This window comes from Melanotaenia boesemani, chromosome 24 (assembly GCF_017639745.1).
Source record: "Melanotaenia boesemani isolate fMelBoe1 chromosome 24, fMelBoe1.pri, whole genome shotgun sequence".
Classification (NCBI taxonomy): Eukaryota; Metazoa; Chordata; class Actinopteri; order Atheriniformes; family Melanotaeniidae; genus Melanotaenia; species Melanotaenia boesemani.
In genome coordinates this window covers 12268120-12293354 of record NC_055705.1, presented here as the reverse complement: position 1 = coordinate 12293354, position 25235 = coordinate 12268120, and the positions used below count along the sequence as shown (strand labels likewise).

General features: G+C 39.0%; 1 protein-coding gene across 3 annotated transcripts in view; it reads left to right on the top strand.

Annotated features, from left to right (window-relative positions):
* The window catches only part of LOC121635411 (receptor tyrosine-protein kinase erbB-4-like), a 302255-nt gene that overhangs the window by 167221 nt on the left and 109799 nt on the right, over nt 1-25235 (top strand). For all 3 annotated transcript variants that reach the window (XM_041978534.1, XM_041978536.1, XM_041978533.1), the window contains exon 3: nt 24312-24498. In XM_041978534.1, coding sequence (XP_041834468.1) covers nt 24312-24498 — 187 coding nt within the window. The remainder of the gene's footprint in view (nt 1-24311; nt 24499-25235) is intronic.

Here is a 25235-nt window from a genome sequence, read left to right as displayed (position 1 = left end):
GGGATACCTTCTCAGAAAGAAAAAGAGAAGCACAAGTTAATGATGCCAATAATATCATATATTTTTGCTTTAGGATTAAAGTGTACAAGGAGAAGAGGGCAGAAGGATGCTCAGTGCATTGTAGGAGGTCCTCCAACAATCTAAGTCTAAAGCAGCATAACACTTGCAGGATATTTATAATTTTGGCGACTTCCCCTAGGTCAGAGGTAGGGAAGTTCAGTCCCAGAGAGCCGCAGTCAAGCAGATTTTCAATGTTTCCCTGCTCCAACAGACCTGATTCCATTTAAATGGATTCAGCAGCTTATCTAGTTCTGCTCAGTGACTCATTCATTTGAATCAGGTGTGTTAAAACAAGGAAACATCAAAAACCTGCAAGATTGCAGCTCCCTAGGACTGAATTTGCCTACCCCTGACCTAGGTGAAAGAAGGCAGTTATGTGTGATTTGACTGTGTGATAGTGAGTGCTTGTGGGTATGGCAAAGGGGAGGGTGTGAGTGTGAGGTTATATGGGGTGGAGATTGGGGTAGGTGGAGGGTGGGGAAGGGGGGCCGATGGCGCCCTGGTTCCCGGGGTGTGCGGCTGGTACATCGGGGTGTGTGCTGGCCTCTGCCGGGTGGTTGCCTGGGGGGCCTGGTTCACCTGGGCATGGTGCGGGCCCTTTGCCTTTGAGGGGTGGGGGGCCCGCCTCTGGGCTCCTGGGGCCCTGGGCCCTTCGCTTGGGCTGCCCTGGGTGGCCGGTCCCTGGCAGGGCCGGCGGCTGCCAATCTTGGCCCACTGGAACCTGTGCCCCAAGACTGTGGGTGCTCTTGCTGGAGCTCTCCTCTGCCGCCCTTCAGATGGGGCTGGAGTCGTCTTCAGGGTGGGGTAGCTTGGGTCAGTGCTCTGGGGCTGCTGCTGAGGGTACGGGTCTCTGGGCTGCCCTGGTCTGCCTCTGACCTCCGTAGAGGCGTGGTCACATTTGTACGATCTCACTCACCACTCTTCATCACTGATCACTCCTTATTCCTCATGCTCTGCATGCTGACACAGTCACTGAGTTGTCCAGTGGGTTAATATACTAAGTGATTATTCTTCTTTTTTCCTGTGAGTTAGTGTCTGATCGCTGTTGTGCTACTTTCATGATATATCTCTGTGATTTAGTTATTATATAAGAACTCTTAGTGACTAGCAACTCGTTTTGTTTTTTTTTGTTTTTTTTGTAAAAGTTGTAGGAAGTTTTCTGGTGTGTTCATGTACAAGTGTAACAGTTTGTTGTCTGGTGATGGTGTGGATTGAAGGGTCGGTTCCTTCTGTCTGTGATGTTTTTGTCTCCTTTCTTCTTTCCCTTTTGCATCTTTTTGCTATTTTCCATCTTTTTCTGTCCCCTCCGGTCAGGTCCAGCAAGATTACATAGATTCTGTGATTCAAAGTAAATAAAACAATAAATGATTCAGATCATCAAGAAGAGCCTTACCTATAGGCCTCGCATTGGCAGAGCAAATTTGTTCAGCATGATGCAGCAACCAGATTATCATTTTGCTTGCTATGATGCTGGACAGGACAAGTTAAAAAAAAAAAAAAAAAAAATCAAAGGACCGATCCTGGTCAAACATAGAGCTAAAGTTCTTAACTGTACTACTCAAGTACTCAAGAAGGCAATGACATCTGAAGTAATTACATAACTAGACAGTGTCTTGCTGAGCTACTCAGGCCTCAAGACAACAACCTTATTCTTTTCTGAATCAAATGGAAACCTGATGAAACCAGTCAGCTGGTTAGATCACAAAGATGTAAAGACAAAAAGACACGAATGGAGAATTTTCTCCTTTAAAGCTCAGAATCATCCAGACCTTTAAAGTCTTTAAGCCATTCTGTAATCTGACAAGCTAACCTTGAAACATTTGAGTTATTAATGTTTTTATTGTAGCAATTTTTGAATAGATATAGTCTCTTTTCAGCCTTGATTGAAGTCTGTATTTTTCCTTCACACAGACACAAACAAACTTCAACATTAGCTAAAAAGTAAATGTATTCATCCCTGAGGTATTTTCTATGGAAACAGTTGTTATAGATGTCTGAAATTGAAACATCTGCATATTCAAACAGTTTGGGACTTTACTATCAGGCAACAACAAGTTAGAAAATGTACAAACAGAATATCTGGTAGAAGATTTTATAAATGGAAGCATCAACCAAAATTATGCAGCATAACTTTTTAGAAAAGTGTAATGACCGTTTTTGGACCTGACTCCTGTGGGAGTTGCAGCTCCTCAGTTTGGAAGTTGGGGTGTCTTCTGCCCTCAGGGGAGAGTGGTAGGTGGTATGGCTGAGACTTCTCATTACAGGCCTTATGGTTGTCTTGCCTGCAGCATTGGAGAAACACTGTGTTACTGCAGAATGAAGTGTAGAAAGGCCACAGCAACAGCAAACACATTATCATGCAGCAAATATTATGGAATATGCATCCATACAACTGGCCCAGCATCCAGGATTGGGGTAATGCTATTCTTTTCAGTAAACGTGTGTGTGTGTGTGTGTGTGTTTGTGTGGTCGTCTGCATGCCAGCTTTTTTGTCTGCTTGATCAAAGCAGACATAGTGGAGAGCACAGGTCTCGGAGGTGAAATTAAAGTCTTGCTTCCTCCACGGTGTGGAGGGGGGAAAGTGATTACCATTAAATTAAAAGGTACGACCATAAAAGCATGCCACGGGCGAACCCTCACAATTCATCAAAATGATCCCACGGCGCGTCTTTTGCTTATCAAATTGTAAAATATTGTCCATGACATCACCCTAACAGGGGCGTAATTAATGCACTAAATCAATTCCGAATCACTCTAAGCAGAGTGGTCCTGCTGGGATCCCGTCATTATCGCCAATTATAGTGGCAGATGCATGGGGAAGAGAGGAATGAGTAAAGCTCCCGCTTCCCTTCCTTTATAATAGAGTCTGTTCTTTTCCCTTTTGTTATCCAGTGAGTGTGAATCTGTGTGGCATACTTTGATACACAGAGGGGCTCATGGTTGACTCAGTGACTGTGAGGTGCCCACATTACTGGCAGAACAAGTCCAAATCATCAGCCCAGCACGGCTGTGCATAAAAGTTGGTATACATTGTTTGTGCTGATATGCTGTGTTTCACCAATCATGCTGCCGTGCACTATGACCAAACATTTGCAAGTTAGTCTTGTCTGTTCAAGTCTTTTGGTTTGTTAACCTTTGCTAGCCATAGTCTTTTTTTTTTTAATAAAGAACATATTTTCTCTATTCTCCTTCCAAACAAACCACACTTGTTCAGTGTTTTACTAAATATACTATCATTAACATTTAACAAGCTTACTGAGGGCTGTAGACTCTGAGATCAAGCCTTTGGGGTTTTTTTGCAGTTTCTCTGAGTATTGCATGATCGGGCTGAACTTGCTGGGACGTCCATGCATGAGGAGATTGGCAGCTGTCTTCATTGTTTCCCACTTGTGAATAGTCTTTCTCCAGGTGGAACAATGGATTCCAAATAGTTTGAAAATAAGTCTTCCCACACTAATGGGCTGGAACAACTGATTCTTTGAGATCATTGCTGATGTCTTTTCCTCACTGGCATTGTGTTGACACAACTGAATGTAGCAAACTGGAAAAATCTCTGCTTTTATAGAGGTACCCATACTGGTAATGTTGAGTTAATCATGTTGTGGCTGCTACTTAATATATTAATTCCAATGAAACTGTTTTTACTCACTGCTTCTGCATTTTGGTCATTTTTCTATTTTAAATGTTAAAAAGACCTTTTAGGATGACAGTATTATTAGTATATCATGCTCTGTTGTTAAACGGAGGTTGTATTTACCTGGTTTTACAATCTGTCAAAGACCACTTATTCAATTAAATATTTATTATTTATTGTATAATTACTAAACATTTATATATTTATTCATCTGTAGTATTTTAATAATTAAAATCTTAGCTGTACTTTGATTTCCACATTACAATTACATTACATTACTTCTACATTTTTCCTTCAGTATTTAACAACTCATCTGGTGTTGTCTTGATTTAGTTAGTTATTTATTAATACCTTATTTAAGAAAACAATTAAATTCGGTTTTCAGGAGGAAGCTCAAACATTTTTTTATGGTTGTAAAAAATCGGAACGCACAAACAGTACCGACAATAATTTCATGTTGCAGAGGGAAAAGTGAAACAGGGCCTCACTGCAAAACACAAATAAATAATGCAGTTTCTTTTGTCCCAGTCTTGTCTCCCACAACTTCCTATAAACCTTCTGAAATCCTCAGATCTCAGCTGCTAACATATGAATACATACACTATGAAAACAAGGCCTACAAGGCTGAACAATTGTACGTCTGGCTGTGTTTGGAAGCACTTCGAGATCATATGCCTTTTTCAAGAGCCACATCAATGCTGGAGGATATATTACTCATGCATATTGCATTTTTATGACATTTCCCCAAGATCTTTTGACTTGTAATGATTTACAATTACATATTTTACACAGTGTATTCAACAGCAGTTGAACTTCTTTACTTCTGCAGAGTTCTGCTGTTGATTAAAATGGTGTGTTTGCATATAAAGTCCCACATTATGCTCATGCAAAACATTCTGTGTGTTAATAGTTTCACATTTTTATTCGTAGTGTTATGATCATCAGAAAAGTTGCAAAGATAGAAGGAAAGAACCAAAAAAAAAAGATAACAGTGTGAGAAAAGAACATCATATTTCAAAAATTAAGTAAGTATTCTGGTAGAAGATTTTAATGAGCATCAGCATGGCACAAATGGAAAAAAAATGGTTAAATATAAGTCTTTATCTTCTGCTTTTAACATTAACACATTTGTTCAGTTTATATATATATAGCCGACGTTTATTTAAAAAAAAAAATGCTATGAGTATAGGCTACTATGTTTGAGAAAGTTGTATTTTTCACTGCAGGTGGCACTTGAACAAGCACTTAAGCACTAAGAAAATCAAATATAGGAAATGTGCACTGTACCAAGTTATCTTTGAGATTTCATTCAGCATTGAGCCACGAACTGTAGCTGTTGGGTTTTAAAGGTTTTCTCAGTGCAGTCTCAAGAGACAGAGGAGTAACCACCACTGCGTCACGTCTGTGACACTAGTGTCACCATTTAGAGCACCCAGTCTTCCCTTTCAGCCCTTTTGCAGATATTAAAAACACATCTTATCTGTGGATTAATTCATGAGTGTAAATTGTTTCTTCGAGTACAGAATGATAAAGATAATTTTGTCCAAAGGAGAAAAATAAAACAGCCAAAGGCCAACAACACAGATACACTCCAATCACAATGACAGTTAAGTAGAGCAGAGCAACACTGCATCCTAGCTAGTCGGAGTGTGTTTCTCTCAGTTAAAGCTGTCACATCCTCTTTATGCTGCTGTTACATTTTAACTAAATAAATTTAATTCCATTAGAGATATCAAGTCCATTCTGTGTATTTACACATACTGTAAAAATACAGAAAGATTCTGGAAAACAAATAAAAATGGTTACAAATCATATCAGATTGAAAAAAGCGGTTCATATAACAGAGAGAGAAAAAACGTTCAATAAACCATGAATTGCTTTGGTGTTTCCTGCTTTTGTGTTTAATTTATATATATGTATATATATATTATAACCATGGGTAAGCAGAAAAGGAAAGCTTTTGTGATTGATGTACAGTAGCCTTTTATATAACTTAAAAACAAATTTATCAAATATATCAAAGCACCAACAGCAGTAACATAGACAAGTTAAATATGTCTGTGCTGCCAATATGTATTGCATTGACTTTCAAACAATGACTTTTTGTTAAATATCTTGAGGGGTACTTTAAGTTACGTCAAGGCCCAGCAGACTTGCAGCACCACGTGTTCCACAACATAAAGTGAACACTGACCACCTCTTTCTTTTACAAGCAAGGGTCATGGAGGTACTCGCAGAAGGAGTGGTCCTAGATAACATCCAGTAGTATATTTAGTTACTTTATTGATTCGCTCTGACAAGCTCTGAGGCTTATCTGTGCTTCCATGGTAGTAAAGATGTCAGACAGAGAATCCAGTCAGATAAGCCACTTCTCTAAGTTGTCCCTGCCATGTCTCAGATGGACATGGCAGAGGGATGACCTCTGCCATGCAATTAATGAAATTAAAACTGAAGGAAGATGCTAAAATAAGATGGTAAAAATGCAAGAAATAAAGTTCCAGTGTGGGGAAAGACAATATTAAAACATGATTACAGCTTAAAATAATCTGATGTAGATTTTGACTTCTAAATAAAAACTATTCAAATGCAGCAGACAACAGGGGAGTCTTTAATCTGGATTTAAACAAACTGAGTGTTTCAGCTGATCTGAGGCTTTCTGGGAGTTTGTTCCAGAGATGTGGAGCATAGAAGCTGAATGCAGCTTCTCCATGTCTAGTTCTGACTCTGGGAACTGATAAAAAAAACTGGAACCAGATGACCTGAGGGTTCTGGCAGGGTCATACTGGGCCAGGAGGTCACTGATGTATTTTGGTCCTAAACCGTTCAGAGCTTTATAGACCAGCAACAGAACTTTAAAGTCTATTCTCAGACAAACAGGCAGCCAGTTGAAAGACCTCAGAGCTGGACTGATGTGATCCACTCTCTTGGTCTTAGTGAGGACTCGAGCATCAGAGTTCTGAATAAGGTGCAGGTGTCTAATTGATTTTTTCGATAGACAATCAATAACAATAATAAAGCCAACTAAAGATGAAAGCATGGACTAGATTTTCCAGGTGCTGCTGAGACATCAGATCTTTTACCCTTTATATATTCTTAAGGTGATAGTAGGCTAATTTAGTAATTCCCTTAATGTGTTTCTCAAAGTTAAGGTTTGAGTCCATCAATACACCCAGATTTCTAGTCTGGTTGGTGGTTTTTAGGTGTATAGACTGAAGCTCTGTGGTGACCTTTAATTGTTTCTCTTTGGCTCCAAAAACCATCACCTCAGTTTTGTTTTTGTTTAACTGAAGAAAGTTTAGACACATCCAGTCATTAATCTCCTCAATGCATTTACCAAGAGCCTCTACGGGGCCTCGATCTCCTGGTGACATTGCAATTTATATCTCTGTGTCATCTTCGTAGCTATGGTAACTAATTTTGTTTTTCTTTATGACCTGTGCCAGTGGGAGCATGTAGATGTTAAACAGAGGAGGCCCCAGGATGGAACCTTGGGGAACTCCACATGTAATTCTTGTCTGCTCAGATGTAAAATTACCTATTGACACAAAGTATTTTCTATTCTCTAAATAAGATTTAAACCAGAGTAGTGCAGTGCCAGAGAGGCCCACCCAGTTCTCCAGTCGTTTAAGCAATATATTGTGGTCGACTGTATCAAATGCAGCACTGAGGTCCAGTAAGACTAAGACTGACAATTTTCCATCATCTGTATTCAAACATATGTCATTAATGACTTTGGTCAGAGCAAACCTGACTGGAAGACATCGTAACAGCTTTTTCAATTATCTTACTTAGAAAAGGAAGATTTGAGATCGGCCTGCAGTTGCTCATTTGTGTCTTGTCTACCTAATTAACTGAAATTTATTCAAAGTCATAAAACCCCATACTGAAATTTTTACCTGATGTTCACATATTATTGTGCAAACTAAAAAAAATGGCATTTTGCTTGGTACGGATAGCAAAAAAAATGGAGTTAAGTAGTGGAGTTCTTATACTGTGTGATGAAAGTTCTGTGATGTTGATGATTGCACTGTAATACAAACTGTTTTCTTGTCTGGACAATATTGTAACAATTAAATGAAAGAAATATCCCAACAGGTATCTTGATCTCACAAAATTACAGAAATCATTAACTAAAATATTCCTGTATTCGGTTTAGCGAAAAAATAAAACAATAAAAATTGTATTGTCAGTCCCTGTAAAGAATATTTTGCAAGATAAAGTAAGATGTCCTAGCTACTCATTTACTGAAAATAAACATCAATCGTAAGTGCAACAAAACACTTGTTTTCCTAGAGGCAGTGTGGGCCACTTTTATGTCAAAATCAAAGCTACGTCCTTGCACATAGACATCAGATGGGTGAAAGAATGAAGGAAGTGGATGATGGATCCATAATGCTTTCAAGGTAGGAAGGGCTAATGAAGTGAATAAAGGTATGATCAGCCATCCTTTTCTAAGCACAAAATGTGAACTATCTATGTGAAAAATGTTGCAATTTGTAGCCTGGAATAAAGAGTTGTTTTCAATTCCACTCAGTTCACCAGGGTTTCTATTGGCTGGACTTTGCACACAGATGTGGCGAAGGTTAAACAAGATCTGGCATGCAGGATTACACTTCTATGAGGAAATGCATTGAATTTGTTTGTCCCATTAGTTGTCTTTGTACTTTTTCTGCCACTGCTTCCAAAAAAATGCTTGCAGAATGTCCAGCCACTCAACAGGAGGTTACTTTGTCAGGGAGGCTTGACTAATATTACATCTGCATGGTTACTCTTCAGCTGTTGGTATAATAAGATGTAAAAAAGCTCACTGCCAGATGGCAATATTAAATGTGTCAAATACAGTATCCAAACACATGGCTGAGTTTGGAATTCATTTGGGTGCCATTAAGAGGAGTTTACCCCCCTATAGTGAAAGGAAATAGATATTCTTGCAATTGCTGATTGGCTCAGATGTTTGCAATAAAATATGTTGTTTCTGATATCAAATGGATAAATGTTGTTTAGCCACTGGAAAACCACATACAGTACATACTCATGTGAATGCACAAAAGCACCTGCAACATACAAATATACACTCAATACAGCACACATCACAAGTCAGGGCATCCATCTCTAATTTGGTTGCTTTGATTTGAGGGTAATGAGGTACTTTAGCTCTGAAACATTGCATTCTCCTCATGAGACGGTGATGATGCTGAAATCATTTCCCACTGATACAAAATGCTGGACAAATACCATTCCTCATCACAACACAAACACATACACTTGCACACATGCTTTATAAAGAGAGAACACAGATCAAATTTGACATAGATGTAATCAGTCACGCAGCTGCATGGTTACCTGGACTGATTAAAATTTAATTAGCAAATTCTACAGTTTGATTTTCATGATGAAGAAAGAAGAATGGTGTGAGTTTTGGTTCCACTTGTTCTTTGGTGCTGAGAAAAAGAAATATTTATGTTGTCTTCTGTGCATGCAGTAATACACAACTAACCTGCTTAATGTAAAGGAGAATCACTCAATGGCACATGAAATGTTACAGCTTGTGTTGTGGAAACAATGCATTATAAAAAGCTCAGGCTTGTCAGCAAACTCAGGTTTCTACCAAGCAAACAAGCTGACTTTTGGCAGTTTCAGACCATATATTTTTATTTTGTTTTTGACTTTGTTTCACCTTCCAGTCTGCTGTGAGTCCACATGAGACTGTTATTTTATATTGCTTCGGTGTTTCTTTCTCACTCATTGTTTACCTGGTTTAGGACAAAAAAATTGCTTTGCTGTAGGAAAGAAATGTGGATGATAATACTGAAGATAATTTTGTTAGGAAATTGAAGTGACACTGGACACTTTTGGCTAATAAACATTCATTTTTTCTTTAATAAACTCTGTTGTTTAAGTGTGAAAGTAGTGCCATCAAAACATTGCTGCCTCCTGCACATGTAGATTAATCCTGGCCACTGGAAAATAGTTATGTATGATGTAACACAATATTTTTGCCTGAAATTTCCCACTAGACATTTAGAACAGAGACGCATTTTTTTTATGTCCTTAGCAACCAAAAAAATAAGTCACCTTCTCTTCAAGCACTTAGCATTACCAAGCTGACTGAAAATCTATGAAAAATGTCACAAGTCATGCCTAACCAGTTATATGCCAGTAAATTAAGCATGACCAAAATCAGCCATGTGCTTAGTGTACACAGTCATTCTCACCTTAATTCAAGATATGAAACAGGGAAATTGTAGCTCAGAGTCATGTATGGGCTAAATATTTGATGCTACCTTTAGGAGATAGCTGGAGATTCATCACTGGGACCTAAGGGTTAGCCAGTTTTAACGTAGATTAGCTCTTAACTATAGATTGCGCATAAAAGAACACGTGGAAAAAATTGTTGGTACTCTTCGGTTAATGAAAGAAAAACTCGCAATGGTCACAGAAATAACTTGAATCTGACAAAAGTAATAATAAATAAAAATTCTATGAAATTTAACCAATGAAAGTCAGACATTGCTTTTCAGCCATGCTTCAACAGAATAATTTAACCAGTGGCTAATCATCTAATCATCTAAATGCGACATGGACATGTAAACAACATGAAAGACATGATTTTCACCAGAGTGGGTCTTTAAAGCAACGTGCAAATGAAAATATTGTTCATTGCACTATAAGTGGAATTAAAGAATATAAATAAATGAGAATATTAATATAAACATGAGAATTAGAACAACATGCAAAACAAATTGTAAAAATTTAAATATTAAACTGAAGTTGGTCGTTGAGCAAGCATTAATAATAGGCCACTATTCTGGGAGTGAAGATCTATACTGGAGTGATATGGAATAATTTGTTATAGAGCTTGAGCTTCAAGATCAAACAGAATGTGGTTCTAGACACCCATTTGATAAGAGAAATAAAAGATAAGTCAAGGTCAAAAGTCACTTAAAGATTTCTGTCAGAAATACTGAGAGTCACAATGATACCACCTAAAGTAGCAATGTTATTGAAAAATATGTTCTTAGAAACAAAGACAATAATCTCAAGCTTATCTGAAATTAGCTGCAGCTAATTGCAGGACATCCAGGTTTTAATGGCTTCAATACAAGGCTGAAGCTTCAGTAGCTGATTAGTTTCCTCAGGCTTCATGGATAAATAGTTGTGAGTCATCAGCATAAAAATCTAAATGAAAGTAACATTTCCTAACAATTTTACCGAATAGAAACATAAATAAAGGTACTAAAGCTGTACCAAAACTACAACCCCAAGGTACCACAAATGTTCAAATTTAAAGCTGATGTTTACTCTTATGTAAGATTTTACCATTATATTATGACACCAGAACTACTTTCACAGATTATTGCGAGTCAAAAGAGAGCAGAAATATAACTTTGAAAAAAGTAGCAGTCTAGAGGAAATATGATTTATGTCCTCATTGGCCTCTTTTAACACAATCATTAACTGTAACTGCTATTTTGTTTCAATACATTCACACCCTTCCAAACTGGGAATTCTTGCATTTTTTCTTCTTTCCCACTGACATAAATTTATTATCCAAGCCAAGTCTTGCATTGTCTACCTATGGCTAGATCCTACCTCTGCAGCAGGCCAATCATCAATCACTTGGAAGGGCCATTAAGCACCCTTTCTTCTCCAGAAGAGTGAGCTGACATTGGGCTTCAGTGGCCACTCAGCTCCGCCTTTCTCTCCCCTCCCCTGACTCATTGGACCCCCCATGTTGTAGGTTAGCTGCTAAAACTCTGTCCAAATCTAAGATAACCATGAATAATGAAAGACTTGGAGGAGATGGAGGACATGGATACTGCGGGACATAACATGCTTCACACTTTTTCTTTCTGTAGCCACTGTCAAGCGAGCAGAAGCCAGCCTGTGGCTGATGTGCACTGGCTTTGTCACATAACTGCATTATGTAGCGTCCCCAAAGGCTACAGCATAATGCGATACGTCGTGCGACTGTTGCTAGGATTCTACAACAGCCTCGCCTCATGAGTTATGTATAAGTGTTTGTACAGCTCCAGGAACAGATACCGTACTGCACTTTTATTGTTTTAGTTTTGCCTGCTAATGTCCAGCTAACCTTTCCCTTTGGTGATTTTAATTTCAGACTCAGGGTCTTAACTATAAATGTGTCCTGACAATGGAGACGGCGCTTGTGAAACAGGCCCATATGAGATTGTCGGGCTGTCTGAGACAATAAATATCAGTGCTGAAAGCCTATGGCACAGCAGCTGCTGCAGGCGCACACCGCCAATACCAACACACACATACACACTCACAGCAGCACTGTGTCATCCCAAAGTCATTGTCAACACTAGCAGACTGTGTTAAAACTAAATCACGTCCATATGTGAGTCTTAAAGATTGCATTTTCGTGTGTTAGGAAGCACCTTGAGTAGTTGTGATCCACAGCAGAAACAAAAAACAGATGTTCATGTGCATTTAAAATCAATTTTTTAAATAAAACCTGTTTTGTTAATTACTTCAGGAAATTGTATTCAGAAGGTTCATTTCCCTTCTCTTCCACTAGTTTTCTGCTGTTTGTTCTACTTCCTGTCTACCAAAAGGAATAATGAAAATACTAAGAGTGAGCTCATAACTGGTTAAAGATCAGTTTTAAGTGGGTGTCATCCCAGTTTAAAACTTACACCCTGGTATTTGATCACAGTTATATTGTAACCTTTTTTTTTTAATGATTGATTGATATTCCTTTATTTCAAACAAAAAAAATAACACAAATTAATCACAGATTAAAGAAAAACAAACAACAGTTGCTACAGACTCCAAAAAGGAGCAGAATAGAGTAAAAAACTGCATTCAGGACAGTGTTTGAGATTAAAGAAATTAAAGTCTTTTGACTAAACTGAGCAAATAAATAAATAAAAAATCACTTTCCCTTTCACTAATGTGCTGGTCAAGAATCTAAAGTACCTTTAAAAAAGAGGGAATCCAAGCCACTCTGAACATGAAAAGTAGTGTGTGGGTTCAAAACAGTTGCCCTTGTTTGTTTGATGTAGTATCCTTCAGAAGTGAGGAAAAGCTCCACCTTCCACCTAATCTACACATTTTAATCACCCTTCTGATCTCACTGGACAACCTTGGAATACCTTTTGCAAAAACTTGAGATGTATGGCAAAAGTCCTGCAAGAAAAATTCTCCCAAACTCGGCACAAATATCAGAAAGACCTGTTTTATTCAGCAACGACATTTTCATGCAGCTGGATTTTCACTTATTTTAAAGTCAATGGCCCTTCTCTTCCTCTTTGGAGGCCTTTATCTTTTTTTTTTCCCCAGGATTTCTCCAAATCTTGAATGTCACACCTGAGTGCTCTCAGCATACTTTGCAGCCAAACTGTTCCACAAGTTGAAAAAGTGTACACTTTCTTCCAGAGCTCATTGAAGCGAATTGGTAAACAGGTCCCCGCCAGCCCATTGACTTTGCTGTCGCATGGAGGAGTTAGATTGGAGCGACACTCCAGTCGGATCAAGCCGTTAAGAGTTGGCATTCTTCCTGCTGACATGCACCACTGCACTCTCCTTGACCGACTAGCAAAAGGCTCTATATGTATGGAAATAAGTAATAAGCACTATAATATGTCTCTTCTCTTCTGTTTTAAAATGTAGTTTTATCCTTCATTATGCCTTCTTCCCTCTTCGACGTCTCCTTTTCTACTCTAGTGTGCCATCCCTCCTTGATCTCCTTTCTTTTATTATTTTAATCCAGATGACAGGAACAGGTTTACTATTAATTATGCTTTAACATATTCCCCCTCTGTGCTCCACTTCCTTTCCCTTTATCACCTTATGTTCACACCTCCTAACATTAAACTTCTCTCCTTTCAATCCTTACTTTGTCTTTTAGCCCCCCTATGTTTATATGGCTTTATTTTTTTAATTCTAATTTTCAAATAATTGGGATCAGACATCAGCTCCTGTTGTCCTCAGGCCTGTTGGGTGCAGATTACAACTTAATTGTTTTATTATCTTGAGATGGCAAACTGTTGTTACACGATCCCACCAGACTATCTCATTATCTTAAGCTTGCAAATTTTGTATATAAATATATTTTTTTTCACTGTGCTCATGTTGGCCATCCAGAGATAACAACTAAGTTATACTGTTATCTTGAGGTATCAAACATTGTTTTCTCATGAGCACCTCAAATATCTCATTATTTTAAGCCAACAAATCTGGGATCAGCCCTGCTCATGTGTTTCCAAATCTGCTTAGACTGAAGAAAGCGACACCCTCTGAGGAAAAGTGTGGACCAGATTAACTTTTCTTTTAAGTAAATAAATAATAAAGAATAACTATACGATTCAAATTAATCCTTCAAGGTAGAACTGTCAGAAGGATCTACAAATGGAGACATAAAGCCAACGCAAACTCCACAGGTTGAAATCATGAGCTGCTAAGATTGTAACTGAGAATAAAAGGTAGATGAGATCAAGTCAGATTTATTTATGAGATTTTAAACCACAGCAAGCCACCAGAACATCTTTGTTGCTTCTCAGTGTGAAGCTAAAAAGTCTCTCATGCAGATCACATTCACCAAGGTGACAGGTTCAAACAAATGGCAACTGATGTTTTGTGGTCAGTTTAAGGGTTTGAATACATTTAAAAGCATAATAAAAGAACAAATCATTTAAAAAGAGAATTGAAACATTCCTTCACTAAATACTTCTATAACTTTGATCTCAAGAGCTGTGTGAGGCCCTGAGATGAAATCTGGGCTTCTATAGAAAATTAATGAAAAGATAAAGCAGTCCAGTTCAAAGAAAATCATTTATAAATACTTTGGCTGGCCAGGCATCCATTAAGCCCAGGGGCAATGCAAAAATAAATCTCACAGACACAGCCAACTGTTGTACATAAAGTCTGAAATTATCCCAAAAGTTTGGCCTATACTATAGAAATATATACTATAGATTGGCCTATAGAAAGAAAAATGCATTTGCCACTTAAAGATAAACTAAAGTTAAACTACAGTTTACCAATCAACATGTAGACTAACAGCTCTTTTAAAATAATATTAGTGTGATTGACAAATGAAAAATTGAGCCGTTTGTCCACAGAAACGATGGTGGTGGAGCTATTATGGTTGGGGTTTTGAACTGGGTGGCTCACCTGAGAGAGTGTAAAGCTATTTATCTGTAAGCAGGTTAAAATACAAATAGACTTTCCAGCAGCATGATGTTCCATACCACAGTGGCACAACTTCCAAGGAAGAAACTGAAGAAATGGAAGCTTTACGACTGGTCAAATTAAAACCAGGATTTCATTCTCAATATGTTAAAACAGGAAGCAGATGTAGGAAAATGTGCAAACACCATGCTGCTGAAGAAATTTTGAGTGTAACTCAAAAGGCTAAGGAAATTAATACAGACACTGCTGCTAAGATTTGCTTTATCTATATAATAAAATGAAATGTAGCCACAGCAGGCTGCGTGAAATCATTCAACTCTGTATCCTGCATTTGTGAAGGTTTTTTATTATTATTATTAATTAAACATTCTCTTTTATTTTGCACCTATTCACATTTATTTCCTTTTTTAAAGAAGCAAAAATTCATCTAATTGTGGAGTATTTTTATCTTTCCTGTTAAATTCACAAATGCTAAACGGGCTCCTTGGTAAGACTCCAGGGCCCTCTTCTATCAAGCTTTGGTAGAAAATGTTCTAAATTTTTACCTGACAAATAAAAGTTGGAATATGCATGATTACAAAAGAAAATAAATTTTTATCAAGCATGTGCAAACCAGTCCTAACCATCCACAAATACCCTCAATAAACCATGTAGAAGTCACATGGAAATTGCTAGTGTTCCATTTCCAACTAAACCTTCATTCCTTCTTGTCATGTTAACATTTTTTGGGTGCATTTCTTGCATGAAGCCACACAATGTTGTTTACACAAATGAAAACAGAAAAAAAAATATATTTGAAATATATCTACAGGGTTTTAAAAAAGACAGAAAGAAGGTGTAACTAACAATAAATAAAAAAGTAATATTAAAAGATGAACAAGAGATCCCCTTGTTTGATGTCAAAGAATTGTGACACAAATATAAAACATGTAGACAACTAAACACAACAGAACTTATACCTTTGGTATAATTTGATGTTGTTTTTTCATTTTGTAAAGCACTTGCAGATGCAGAGATGTCCTGTTTCATTTCAATTTGATGTGGCTGAAGGAAATAAATGTATTCCAGCTTGGGGAATTCAAAGCATCCAACGGAGATGGCATAATCCAGCTCTGTGATAGTTGGGAAACACTTAACCTGCCTCCTCCTTCACACTGATGACCAAAAACCCATTTGGATATGCATCACAACAATTATTTGTGATGTTATAATTCTGTAATACAATAACAACATTTCTCCTGCAGCGGTATCTGCTAAGAAGCTACTCTGTCTTCTCAAGCAGATCAATGCATTATCTGATAGCAATTCCTAAAATCTTCTAGTAATGCCAGATCAGGAATGATAAGCTTTTAAATACCTATCTGTCACAGATGACCTTTTGTAATGTGAATATATTGAGATTGCTCTGGCACCAGCAAAGCTATATTAGCAGTTTCCTTGTTCTACTTCTGGATTCTGCATGTAAGCATTGTCACTTTGCATGGAAATGTTCTTTTACACTCAATATGCACAAAAATCCATGCACAAGCATGATTAATATATGACGGCCTTGGAGAAAAGTCTGTGCATAACTATCAGCTGTGGAGGCAAGGATTTCTGTGTAACGCCATAGTAAGGTAGATGAGTAAATTACAACAGACACACAGGCAATTAGCCTAAAACCATCATGCATTTTCGTAGATTAGTTAACATAAGTGCTTGTTAAGTCGAATTTGACCTAAAACAGTAGATTGGTGAACACTGGGGACCCACTAGATGGGTTTCATCTTTAGTATTCACCTCTGCTCTCCCTTTTTAACCACAGCTGCTGAATTATGACAGGACACAGTTGAATGTGTTCACCAGGAAAGCAGGTCTTAATTCATATAATCATAGATTTGTTTACTCAGCAAGACTATAGCTGATTTTAATATTGGCTTGCATGCAAATAGCCATCCTTCCAAGGCAAAGCAAACCCACACAAGATGGATATCTACATCTTCCTACTGAGAGAGTAAAAAGAAATTTCCACATATCTAGAGGGGTTACAAGTGCCTGAGCTCTGCAGCTTGGCCTCCTATCACACGCTTTCTGTTTCCAAGGCAGCACAGGCGCCTTCTATCGTAATTATGTTGTGTGGAGTAAATAAAACACTTTTGACTCCCTCTGCCTTGGCCTTAATGCAATGTTTCCAGGAGATACAAAGAGCAATTTAACAACATGTGAAATTCACATATCACCCAGAGGACAGAAGAGAGGAAACAAACCTGTCAGGAGCACATAAGATCCTGTTTAGCTGAGCTTTCCACACTAGCCTACTAATTGCCTCAGATTGATGGAGAAAAGCACCAGAGGAAGTGTTGAACTTGCAATGCATCATGGGTTGTTGACCTGTGACGGCTAAGTCTTGTCTGTGCCTTGTGGCATTGTTTCTTGTTTTTGTACGTAGGTGGAGGTTATCAGCGATTATGACACCAGCATTAGAACAAAAAAACAAAATGATGCACAAACCCTTTGTGAAAACACTGATCCTTCAGGCTAAAGCTAAAATCAAAGGATTCAGTTGAAATAAAATCCAAATTACAACCTGCACCAGCCAAGTCATTTTCAATGCATATTAAGGATGTGACATGTGTGTGTGTTTGGTGTACCTTGTTGGTACAAATTAGCCCTTACACTTGCCTTGTCAAGTGTGTGTGTGTGTGTTTTTAAGGAAACACAAAGGGAATAACATCAGTTTTGCGTGCCCACTTTGTTAACTTTGAGCACACCACCCACAGGCCAGCTTCTCAGAGTGGCATCCTTCAGCTTCGGTGTTTATGTCTCTGAAACAGAGCCCAGTTGATGCTGCAGGAGGGAAAATGCAGGTGCTTGTGTTTACTTCCCTCCGGACCTCCCTCCCCCCTGTCTCTCTGCTTCCTCTCCCTAACCCTTCCAGCACAGAGGGATGCAGATATATATTGATTGAGAAAGCTTTCGGAAAAACTATTTATTGCAGCGGAAAAAATTAAATAGTGTCAAAGTGAAAAGACAGATAAAGGAGAAGGGCAATCCTTTTCTTTAATTAGGTAAATTACAAAAAAATATCCTTGTAAAGTCTGTTTTTTTTCTCTTCTCATCTGCCTTCTCTCTCCCTCTTTGCTCCTGCTGGAAGGCTTTCCTGTGGTTGCTTAGCAACAGGGAAACAGTTTATCTTTAGTTTTTCCAGCAGGTCCCGGAGGCTGGCAGGGAGAAGGGGGCACAATGGAAGTTCTGTGGCGTTTGCCAGCAGCCGAGTGCGTGCCCACAGCTGGGTCGGATTGTAGAGCGGCCTCCCTGTGCCTTAGTCACAACGCCCTCGGCAGTAACCTGAGGGTTACGCGAGAGTTGATAATAGCAGGACGAGCTTGTAAAGCTCGGCAGCCCCCAGCAGTAAACAGGGGGTCAGGAAAGGGTCGAAATGATGAAAAAGCAAGACTTCTAACCAATGAAGCCACATAAACAAGCTGCCCCAGAGGAATGGGAAAAAAAAACATTGTTTTTTCAAGCTGACTCATAAGTTGCACAGAGTTGCATGAAGTTAGTAACCAACCAGTAAAGATCTCAAAACATATATGACTGACAATTATTTCAACAAGGGGATTTTGACAGGCAATAAGCTGTCTCACAATGGACACCCTGTTGGTAATAAGTATGCTAATCAAAGCCTCTCCTGAAATGGATTCTCCTTCTCTTTTATTATGTTGTTCTTTGTCTCTTCAAGTGATTGACACATTGTAATCTCACTAATAAGCACCTCCTCTGTCTCGTTCTTTCCTATTGTGTTTGTGTTTCAATAGGCCAACTTGGCAGGTGCACAGCGTTTGCTTAGCACTCAATATAGAAGCTAATCTGAGTTACCTGCTATTATCCTGAAATGCAGGCCCCCCGCACACTGTCAGTTTCCACTAATGTACCCCAGGGGTCAGCAGCCAATCAAGCCTCACATTACTCATTTCTTCCCTCCCTCCAAACCAATCCTCCACATTATTACTAGTCTGTCTCTGGTCATTAGGATGTGTCTGGAACTGCCTGATGCTTCGAGAACCTTTTCCTTTCATGCCCTCTTGCTGGATATTTGAAATGCTTAAAAATAGTACTTGGTCGTTACCTTAATGTCCGAGGTTTAGGACTCCCTTTTAGAGAATTAAAATATGTCAACTGTTCTGGGAAATGCCCCTCGGAAATTGTGTGAGTAAATTCAAAAATGTAAATTAAATGTGTTTTATAATTGAGTCAAGTTAAATATTTGGTGCATATTAAAGGAACACTTTTGTAGCTATCATCCAAAATTATCACCACAAGGGGGCAGAGTTTTATTGCATTTTTTTTCTTACGAATCTAGAGAATAAGGTTCTTCAGTTAAAATGCTTATTACTAACTTTTGCTCATGTCTGTGTTCTTCAACCTGCTATTTCCTGCTTCTTCTGTCATGTTTTTCGCCTTCTCTTTTTCTGATTCCACTTTCGATAGAACGATACAGTTACCCCCAGTATGACTTAGTCCACCCCTAAATGTTCAAAACTGCATGTATCTATACAGTTCTTTTTTTTTAATGTCATGGGTCTTTTTTGAGCAGTTTCAATGAGTGCTGTATAAATGTTTTTTTCTTTATTTTATTAGTAATTTTAGCACCTTTAACCTTTGTAAAATAGTTACTTCTCAGTCTTTAGGTAACGGACAAAACAGATGTTTTAACTAAGAGTTGTGCTGTTTCTCATGCTGATTTCCAAGCCATAAACTTTGGCAATAAATGTTGACTTTGGTGAAGAACTGAAAGACGACATCATCTGTGAAGTTGCTCAAATGCAAGTAATGAGCATATTTACGAAACAGATGTCCTGTTGCAATCTTGGTTGTGACAGTTCGTCATGTGGCTTGATCTGCGCTGTGACATTCTGGAAGCTATATTAGTTCAAAAGTGTACGGCTCGATTTGATACATCAAACATTTCCAAGTTTCCCATGTTTACAAGGTCCAGAAACTTCCTCAACAGACAGGAGGAGTATGCATTTTTGAATCACAGTTTCTCTGAGTCTCCATAAATTGAACCAATCAGAAGACACCTCTCATTTTCAGAAGGAAAGAAAACCTTCCCTTATGCTGAATTTCTTGGGAATAATAGGAGCTATGATTAGTGCAAAGCTAATCCTTAACCAATCATGTTGTACCTCCTTTTTAGACTTATTTTCCATTTGAATTGATTGCACCGTCATCAATACCTATAGCAGTTGGTTTTGATCCATTTTGCTTTTGTATTTGTTTTATTTATTTATTTAGTTTTTTGTAATAACTGATACACACTTTGCTGCTGCTTTCTTTTTTAACATATTCAAAATAAACATTCATTCATTCAAGTTTTGTAGATCAAAACCGGAGACTACAGTTTAGAAGTTGCAAATCCCTCCATGAGTTGCATCGTCTCGGTGATGCATCCAGATGCAAAGAAAAAAATAAAAATAATTATATAACTGACAGAAACAAGAGGGAATTGTGTACAAAATAAAAGATAACACACTTTTAGAAATGCTGCTGTTACAGAGCTTGTCAGTGCTGATTGGTGGAATGTGTTAGTACAGCTATTTTATGAGCTTTTGTGAAGATTTGTGTGTGCGCAAGTAGGATTGTGCTGCTGTTGTGTGATGCATGACCACACAGGTTTGACAACATGAGAATAAAATGCATATTGATGTTTTACATGCATATGAAATTGTTAGCCAACAGTTACTCATTTTTTTAAATTTGATTGCTGACCATTAACCCTCAATTTTTCTTTCCTTTTTTCCCATTTGTTGAGCAGTGGCCTAAGGGGGGGAGGACAGTCACTTTTTTGGAGAATTTAAATGAAAACATTAGAAAATACAGTGTTCACTTTGCCCGGATCCTTCAGGCTGACTTTGCAGTTGAATAAATTTACCTCATCAAGTGTGTAACACTGAGGTAATCAGCTTGAACTTTAGTCACTTCTAAGAAGGTCAATTGCTGCAATATGAGGCAGATGGTAGAGGTTTTCCATACTCTTGAGCACTACTTTTACTAAGCTGAAGCCCTCCCTTTCTGTATGTTCTGTTTTTCAAACAGTGAGCAGTGAGCCTAGACTGAGTTCATCAGCTTAGACTAAGCCTAAATCACAGACATTTTTTCAATAAATTTTATTTATTAATTTATGATTTTATTCATGTGCCTTCACATAAATAAGATGGAATCCAATTAAATCAGGAAAGCTTAGTTTAAGAAATGGCTGCTTTTTAATTTGAATTTGAAGTTTTTAAAGGTGTGATCATCACAGATGCACAACCGTTAATTTAATCATTTACCATCAGTTGTTAATAAATTTTTTTTTATATTTTATTTAATTAAATAATAGCTGATAAACTAATCAGTAAAGTGTAATCAGGATTCAACTGGGAAGAAATTTGAATAATTTCCATCCATCCATCCATCCATCCATCCATCCATTTTCTTGCTGTACATATGTGGTCAGATCACAGGGGCAGCTGGCTAAGCAGGAAAGCCAAGACTTCCCTCTCCCTGGCCCCTTCTTTGAGCTCATCCAGGGAGGTATGGAGATATTCCCAGGCCACATCCTGGATCTTCCCCAGGGTCTTCTCCCAGTGAAACATGCTCAGAGCACTTCCCCAGGGAGACATCCAGGAGGCATCCTAACCAGTTGGCCAAGCCACCTCATCTGGCTCCTCTCTATTAGGAGAAGCAGCGGCTCTACTGTGAGCCCCTCCTGGATTACCGAGCTTCTCACTTTATTTTTAAGGGACATAGGGAGCCAGGGTGCCTGTCAATCTCCCGTTCCATCCTTCCCCCACTCGTGAGCAAGACCCCAAAATACCTGAACTCCTCCACTTGGGACAGAAAGTCATTCCCGAACCAGAGAACACACTCCACCCTTTTATGGTGGAGGACCATGGTCTTGGATGTGGAGGTGCTCATTCTCATCCAACTGCTTCACACTCGGCTGCAAATTGCTCTAGCGAGAGTTGAAGAGCACGGCCTGATGAGGCCAACAGATCATATCATCTGCAAAGAGCAGAGACCTGATCCTGATACCACCAAACTGAACCACGAACCCTAAATCAACTTTACTAGGGAGGCTGAGGAGTGCGATCCCTTGTAGTTAGAGCGCACCCTCCAGTCACCCTTCTTGAAGAGGGGGACCACCACTATGAGTTTACCAGTCCAGAGGCCCTGTCTTCTTTACCCACGCAATGCTGGAGTGGCATGTCAACCAAGACAGTCCCACAGCATCCAGAGTCTTAAGGAACTCTGGAGTGCTCGCCAACACTCCATCCAATGACTCCAAAAAGGGTGGGTACTCTGAACTGCAGTTTGTTGCATAAGGACAAACAACAGTCACGACCTGTTCCTCCACCCGAAGGTGGATGGAGGCTACCCTTTCGTCCACCTGGGGGAAACCCCAATTTACAGGCGCCAAGTAAAGGGATAGTGAGTGTGCCCACACCTGCTTGGTGCCTCTCACTGGGAGCAACTCCAGAATGGAAGACTTGTATTTAGACTTTATTGTCCCTAAGGGGAAATTTTTTTCCACAGACCGATTCCCTGGACTGCCATCACCAAGTAGGCAATATTACACAGAACACAAGATACAACATAACTATACTTCACAACATAGCACAACATATTAATGCAAAGAACACAGCATAACAATTCAGCGGGGCCTGTTGTTTAGGGCAGTTATGGCTGCGGGCATTAGGCTTTTTCCAAAACAAGCCTTCCTACACTGCAATGTCCTATATCTACGCCCTGAGGGCAATGGGGTGAGGTATTCATGTAAGGATGTCTAGAGTCCCATGCTACTGAGATTGCAATGTGTGTGATGGCCTTGTTAAGTGAGGTTGAATGTGGACCAATGATTATTAAAGCAGTGCCTTAAAGCAGCTCAGTCCAGTTCTTAACAGAGAGAATGCTATAAACACAGGTGGAGCAGTACAGCAGGATGAATTGAATGATGTTTTGGTACAGCGACAGAAGGAGATGTGGAACAACTTGTGAAACAACATCTCTAAGTTTACGGACAGCTGATAGTCTTTGGTGACTCCATTTTTGAATGTCTGTAATGTGCTGATCAAAGGTGACTTTATTGTCCAGTGACTTCCACTGAAGTATTTCAAACTGTTAGTGGTTTCTACTGTTTGGTTATTAATGACAATAAGTTGCTGGGGTGTGGGAGGGCTATCAATTTCTTTGTTTTGGTCACATTAAGGTGAAGGTGGTTGCTGTCACACCACTGGGTGAAGTGTCTGATGGTGGTGAGATGTTCAAGAAAAGAGTGGTTATCTATAAGGAGAGCAATGATGTCTGTGTCATCTGAGTAATTAAAGTACATGGTTCTTGAAGGTGGGCTCATACAGCCCTTTTAGGGGAAACTGGTTCCAGAGCCCAAGCTGTGCGTTGAAGTGAGTCCAACTATATCAAGCCAACCTCACACACCAGCTCAGGCTTCTTCCCCGCCAGAGAGGTGATGTTCCACGTCCCTAGAACTAGCTTCTTCAAGCAAGGATCAGACCACGAGAGTCACTACCTTCCATCACCACCCAACTCTCACTGCACCCAACCCCTATGGCCTCTCCCAAAGAGGGTGAGCCCACTGGATGAAGGGGGCATGTCACCCTTTTGAGCTGAGCTCAACCAGGCCAATGGGCAAAGGTTCTACCACCAGGCACTAACTTCCATGCCCCACCTTAAGGTCTGGCTCCAAATAGGGCCCCCGGTGACTCAATTTCGGGCATGTAAAATTTGCCTCTAATGTTTTTATGCATCTTGGGGGTTGTATTAGCTATATTTCTTGTTCCCTCCCCTAAAAACCTGTTTGTCATGGGACATAAAGCCCAGACAACATAGGTCCTAGGTTCATGGGTATGCTCAAACCCCTCCGTTGCATTATGGTGGCAGCTCAGGGAGGGGATTTTAATCATTTTTAGACTGTTTATCTAAATATTTCATGAAGTTGACATTTCAAAATGCAAATGGCATACTCTGCATGCAGAAAATGAGAGAATTGCATTACCATCTTAAGGGTTATGAATGTCAAATGATGACTGTAAGTGAATGAAAGAGAAGTTTGAAGAAACCTGGAATTACATTTGCTTGCACCTAACTTAAACAGACATATTTGATGCATGAAGACCACCCTGTTTTCTTCATAGCTATGGTTGTTTTCAATTTACTCATTCATCGATCCATCTGTTAATCCATCCATCCATCCACCCATATTCTATACCTAATTGGGTGGCTTATTACAGCTATCATCAAGTGAGAGGCAGGGTGCATCCTGGACAGGACAGTCAAATAAGGATGAAGAGATTTCATTAATCAATGCAGAATTATGTAACACTGAAGAAAATTCATTTATATGATAGACTTCCAGTAACATTGCCAGAGATTGCATACTAAGTATATTTCCTTTACTTGTCTTTTTTTTATGCAGTCTATCAGAGAGGTGACCGGTTATGTTCTGGTGGCCCTTAATCAGTTCGAATATCTACCGCTGGAGAACCTGAGGATCATCAGAGGCACCAAACTCTATGAGGGTCGCTACGCTCTGGCCATCTTCCTCAACTACAGACGGGATGGTTACTACGGCCTGAAGCAGCTGGGGTTACGCAACCTAACAGGTCAGACTAATGACTGGTTGGGTAATATGTAACCACATTCAGCAGCAAAATTCTTATTTTTGCGCTTTTTGATTGACATCCACTGATACTAAATGTGGAGTAATTTTCTCCTATGAGAACAAATTCTACCACTATGTATATCACTAAATGCATTGAGTCATATCATGATGTATTGTATTAAATCTCTGTGTATCCTCTTGTTCCTTATCTTAAAAATATTAAAACAATTTTATGATACATCAGGATATCACAAAATCAAATATGCACTGCCAGGCACCACCTGGATTTAGCAAAGCAAATAGGGACGCTATAGATTATCCTATTGGATAATTACTGCATGGACGATTATCCTTCAGCTGTTAACTCCATTTGATGAAATGAGTAGCTTCTCATTTCTTAAGCAACCGGTGCTGTTTCCGCTTGTGTTTTGTTCGTTTTGCAGTCAGTGAAGTAAGTTAAGTTTTTGTTTGTGTTGGTTTGAATGTTAATTAGTTAGACAGGTTGTTTCTTTTTATTTATTCCATTGTGTTTTATTTGGTTCTTTATTTTGAGCAGCACCACCCACCCAGCCCTCCTGTTTGTTTCTGCTATTTTACCTTCCATCTGCCATAGAACAACAAATTCCCTTTTACTCCATTTTACATCTGGGCTTGTTTCTTTTATGTTACTTCCTCCTCCCTAGCCGAGCTCGGTGGTGACAGCAAGCATGTCCAAAGACATGTCCCATGGTTGTAGAA